The sequence below is a fragment of the Sinocyclocheilus anshuiensis genome, unplaced genomic scaffold (genome assembly GCF_001515605.1).
Source record: "Sinocyclocheilus anshuiensis isolate Anshui unplaced genomic scaffold, SAMN03320099.WGS_v1.1 scaffold288, whole genome shotgun sequence".
NCBI classification, from domain to species: Eukaryota; Metazoa; Chordata; class Actinopteri; order Cypriniformes; family Cyprinidae; genus Sinocyclocheilus; species Sinocyclocheilus anshuiensis.
The window spans coordinates 728,978-734,543 of NW_015558570.1; the positions used below are offsets into that span (position 1 = coordinate 728,978).

A 5,566-nucleotide genomic window follows, 5' to 3' on the forward strand; every position below is an offset into this window, starting at 1 on the left:
TGTATGTATGTATGTATGTATGTATGTATGTATGTATGTGTGTGTACCTGTATGTTTTTTATTATTTTTGTATTTCAGTTTTAGTTATTTTAGTATGTCAAGTTAAACTAAATGAAAAAGAGAAATGTTTCCTTGAGAATGAAAGATGATTTAAAAATTTGTATTACTTTACTTTATTTCAAGTAACAAACTAGTTAGTTTTAGATTTAATTAACTGTAACAACCCTTATAGTAATAATAATAATAATAAATATATAAAGCTATAAAATACTAATGAATCCTTTATAAACCCAGACATCAAAGTCTCCAGACTGCCTATGCCCAGACTAGGTGCTGTTAATTTTTTCTTGCATTAATACTCAGGCCTGAAACAGGATCATTACAAGACAGACGACCTTGAAGCAAGGAGACTGGAGTGCAGCACAGACCAAAGCAGAAAACACAGTTAAAGACAGTCTTTGTGGTCTTTGCACTGAGCCGATATGCCTCTTTCTTCCCTTGCACTGAAGAAACATAAAGGGTCCAGTGAAGCGTGCATGGGCAGAATATTCTGTTTGAATAAATGATGAATAGGCTGGAAATAGGGCCTGTTTTATCCCGGCGAAAGTGCTGTCTAATATGGACCCCTCGATTTATTTCGACTCTCATGACTGCACCAGCCAAAAGCTTTGTGACCCCATTAACCAACCAGAGCGTGACCAGAGCCCACGGCACCGCCATACTCAACAGCAGCTATAAGTTCAATAAGTTCTGCTGCATCTGTTTTGCTGTGAGTTTTCCCACCTGATGCAGAACACACATGCAACAATCTATAGTTTCCCACCAATAAAATCAATAAAATCCAGTCTGTTTTTATTACGCAATTTGAAGTGTGGTCACATTAGTCTTTGAGCATGCATATATATTTTGTAATATGGACCCCGCAATACTGCAAACCAAATGTTTTTTGGGAATTTGCAGGTCAGAGTTAACCAATATTAAACGTCACACAGCAAAACCTAAAACTTATTTGCGAGTACATGTGTTTCCATGAATATGAATAGAAATGGAATGGAGCGAAAAGTCTGGTGTGACCTTTACAGTCGCTATCAGACACAGATTGGTCATTTTACAGATACCAACACTTGTCTATTTAATCTAGAAATTTCCGACAGATGGCACCCGGTGGTGGGTCTCTGAAGAGTTATTGCACACCGTGTGTTTGATAGGAAACAAAGGTTTTCACAGATTAAGTCATTTGTTTTGTTTACATAATTATTGATAAGCATTTATTCTCAAATAAAAAATATTTGTGAATTAAGAGTTCACAAAACAATGCTTAACATAATATAATTTAGTAAATTAAGTAATATAATGGTTTAAATAATATTAAGAATAGTACTCATTATTACTATTATTATTATAGTATCAATTAAATCATTATAATGATAATAATTATAAAATATTATTAATACTAATATTGGAACAATATAACATTATATATAATATAACATATACTCTAAAGGTTATTTCATTGTGTAAAACAGAAATAAATAATTAAAATAAAAATTCACAATACAAAGTAGTACATAAAAATAGTATAATGGCTCAAATAACATTAAGAATAATAGTAATTATTATTACCCTGATAAACTATAAAACCTATTGTTTTATTGCTATACTCTAAATATTATTTAACTGTGTAAAACAGAATCATTAAAATAAAACAACTCATAATATAATGCAATGTAATATATTGTGTGATTATGTAAAACATAATAAATGGTTAAAATAATGGTTTTGGATATTGTTCATAAGACACTTTAAAATACACCAAAATCATCTGTTTCAGCTGAAAAAAAACACTATGCAAACCATTGTACTACCAACACTTCTCAGCAGCTTCCTCAGTCTTTCTATCTGATTGATATTTTAGCTGCCAAGATCCCAGCCATTAATGCAATGGTGAAACCTGAACTTCAGCTGCACCCTTTGAGTACCATCTGAGCAGTCTAACGACTCCCTAAGCAGCTCAGACAGAAATTCATTCAGTACACAGGACAGGCTCATTCAGCTTCTGAGTACTGTCCCATGTAAAGATCATTTCAAAGATCCACTACCAATCACATGCATGATTCCTATATAATTACAAGTCAAGATCACGTTTTGCTTCTCTATTGCATCAGCCCAGAAATGTGCCAGGCAGAAGTAGCCCACAACGAACTGAAGTGATGGCATGACTGTGGTGTCTCCAGACCCTTAGGGGACAAGATCGTCTTCTTGAAAAGACAAGCCGATTGAAGATCTGTCCTTCTGCATGTCAATCAGCAAGAATAAAAAAAAAAAAGACAAAAAGACGAGCATTTTTAACTTGACTTTTGTTCCAAGTAACTGTAAGGGCGCACAATCCATTCTTGTTACTTACAGAAAAAGTAGCATCAATAATTCAGCACACTGCTGACACCGCTCCTCTAATGTTAAACAGCCAGACAATGCGCTCCTCAAGCGCACAGCCTGCAGATATGCGTTTAAATGACGCATACAACTCATTTCTAAACGATAGAATATGTAATGAAGAAACTGCATCGGAAACAGTATCTATAAACAAAACTTAATACGCATTTTCCTATATTCTCTCAGGACTTTCTAAAGCAAAACAGGCCTCTTTTAAGACTCATTCACACAGTGAAGCGCGTGTACGTACCCGCCTGGCTTTAAAACAAAGCAGCAGGGAAACAGCTGATGAATGAACGCACAAAGAACGAGCAATGCTTCGCACAACGAGGGCTTGCCAGGCGACTTAGCATCCTCGGGCATTACTTTCCAACTTCAGCATAATGTGAGCACTCCGGTGTAACTTCTTCGCTGCGAACACAGCCTCCAAATGCAGCTGTTTGAGAAGAAAGGACGCCCTCAGGTAGCATAGTAACCTGACGGAGAGGCACGCGCGTGCATGAATGGCTGCTCGCTGTCTCCGCTATACTGTGGCACGCGGATGATGACGTAGGCCGACCCTTATAACATCTCCTGATACTGTAGATTCTCTCATGCACGATAACACAATAGGCTGATGAAAGAGACGGCGTGATGGGAGTCATGCCGATGGTAAAATGAACTCTGTGAACCTCCCCGCAACCGCACGAGTGTTAAAAGCGTTATACAAGACTTCTTAGAATGACCTTCTATTCTGAATATAGTACAAAGCTAATTGAAAGGTGAAGAAAAAGTGGGTGTTGTAATGCACGATCTGCCGTGAATTCAAATCAATCGCTATATTTGTTTGACATCAGTGTCCTTTTATAACCTTTACCTATCCTTGACAATAAAAGGTGCGCTTGTAACGAACCAAATAATTAAATTAAATGACGAAAACTGTACTTTAAAAAGCATGTCTTAAGCTGTTTTTTTAACTCTTCCTTTCATTCATAACCAAAAGCTTTTATGGCCATTGTTTCCGACTACATCCTTACAAGCGTTATTTCTCAACGGCCAGCAGGTGGCGCTGACACACAAAGGCGTACAGGTTGTACATTATGTACTGTACAGAGACGCTCTCTATGCTTTTAGTTTTTTCTCATTTAAAATATGCAAAATCGATTAGAAAGGTACTTTTAGGGTTAAAGTTTTAAAACGTACACTGCAAAGATGCAAAACCTTATCAGTGGCCTTGTCATGTGGCCATATATAATTTAAAGGGGTCATATGATGTTGCTAAAAAGAACATTATTTTGTGTATTTGGTGTAATGCAATACTCCAATTTGTTACAATTTGAAAACAAGCATTAAAACAAAGCACAAAGCTTATGCGATCACTGAATGGAAGGCGCACTGAAAATTATGTTTGGTGAAGTTTTGTTTACGCATTGTCAGAAAACAGAATTAAAAAAAGAGCGATCTTGGAATCTAAGATTCTACCCATTTAAGAATCAAAAAGTAGATTGATTAAAATTGATTCATATTATCAACTCTGCCCCATATATTAATTATATAAACAATGGATTTAGCATTTGGAGTGAACCACAATGAATTTAACTGTAGGAGAAATTTTACAACCCCATACCCTATTCCAAATGCCTCTGATAGTGCTGTTTTTGAAGGAAGGCTACAGAAAATCCATGCAGCAGGTGGACATGCCTATGACTGGATATCTCTACTATTATCCAGACTTACTTTAAGTGTCTGCAGATTCTCCTAGACGGACATGTTGTCCGTTGATCCCAATTTTCTGAATCACTAGAGTGGCTGTCATAAGAGATGGACGTTCCGGCCATCTCAAGAGAGTTGATATTACTGGACCTTTACACCTTCAGATCTCATATCCTAACAGAGCAAAAAGATTTTAAACAATGTTTTCATTCTGTCTGTTGCCAAAACTTCCTATGATGCTTTTCATTTATTAATTTCTTCTGTCCACCTGCATTATTTTTTTTAAGTGCACATTTATTTTATTGCATCATTTTATGTGCACAAATAACTTGCATGAAAATTCAACTGTGGTTGAATTAAAATTTAATTATCGATAAACACACATTTTGTGCTATCATAATTTTGAAACAACCCTAAAAAATCCTTATGGCATAAAATAAGAGTCCTAAAAATCAAAAAAGATTTTACTGAATAAAGAGAAATTCCTACAGGACTTTTGGATATGGATTTGATTACTAGAGCCCTACTGGATATTGCGTAATGTTTACAAGAACTCTACTTGTACTCAGGGTTTCTACAGACATGAACAAGTTAAATTTAAGACTTTAAGACCTTTTTAATACCACCTTATATGAAATTTAAGACCTAAACCTGTAATGGAAATACACATTTTATTACATACATATATGTAATATTTAATTTCTTTAAATAAAAAAGAAAACAAAATATCATTGCTGTAATAAATGATATTTATTACTACGAAATACAGTTTAACTTTTCATATCAGCAGACAATATTTTACTGATTATAATGACTTATACTGTTTTTACACGTTGCGTTGCGTATTGCGCCGCGTAATGACAAACAACGAGCGCTACTCTACACTGCTCAAACTCGTGTTTGAATCATCAGTGGCAAATTATTTAAATATAAAAAACGTACTTACAGGCTGTGAGTCAGAAGCGCCTGTAATAAATGGCATTTATTACTATGATATACAGTGAACTTTTCATGTCAGCAGACAATATTCCATACAGAATATCCCTGCAAAATAACTGCATCACTGAGATTTTTGGTGGAGTAAACAATTTATTCTGAAGCAATATTTTCATTTTCATTTCATTTACTTAAATCTGCATATTTTTATTTACCTTTACAAAGACCTATTTTTAACCTTTTTAGATGTATGCATCATCTTTCATGTCAAATTATACACTATAGGGCTGCTACCAGTCAGATTAAATAATTTACACTGCAAAGAAGGCCAAACAAAGTAGTTTCGCTTTCACAACGATGCACACAGCATCTCCACAACATGGCAGCGGCGGCTGCAACAACAATACTACAGCGAGAATAAAAGTTTCTTTTATAACCTTCTTTCTTTGCGTGAACATTTGGGCGGCGTTATGCAAATCTTCCCACATCGTGACATAGACATGTG

At 35.2% G+C, this 5,566-nt stretch overlaps 1 protein-coding gene across 7 annotated transcripts in view; it reads right to left on the reverse strand.

Annotated features, from left to right (window-relative positions):
- The window catches only part of LOC107679615 (BTB/POZ domain-containing protein 10-like), a 17,142-nt gene that overhangs the window by 7,263 nt on the left and 4,313 nt on the right, over nucleotides 1-5,566 (reverse strand). For 3 of the 7 annotated variants that reach the window (XM_016475219.1, XM_016475217.1, XM_016475218.1), the window contains exon 2: nucleotides 4,150-4,299. The exons of 2 other annotated variants lie outside the window; for them this stretch is intronic. In XM_016475219.1, coding sequence (XP_016330705.1) covers nucleotides 4,150-4,250 — 101 coding nt within the window. In that variant the 5' untranslated portion in view covers nucleotides 4,251-4,299. Of the gene's footprint in view, nucleotides 1-2,683; nucleotides 2,986-4,149; nucleotides 4,300-5,566 lie in introns of those variants that run through there. 2 more of the 7 variants (XM_016475215.1, XM_016475216.1) reach the window with 2 other exon arrangements.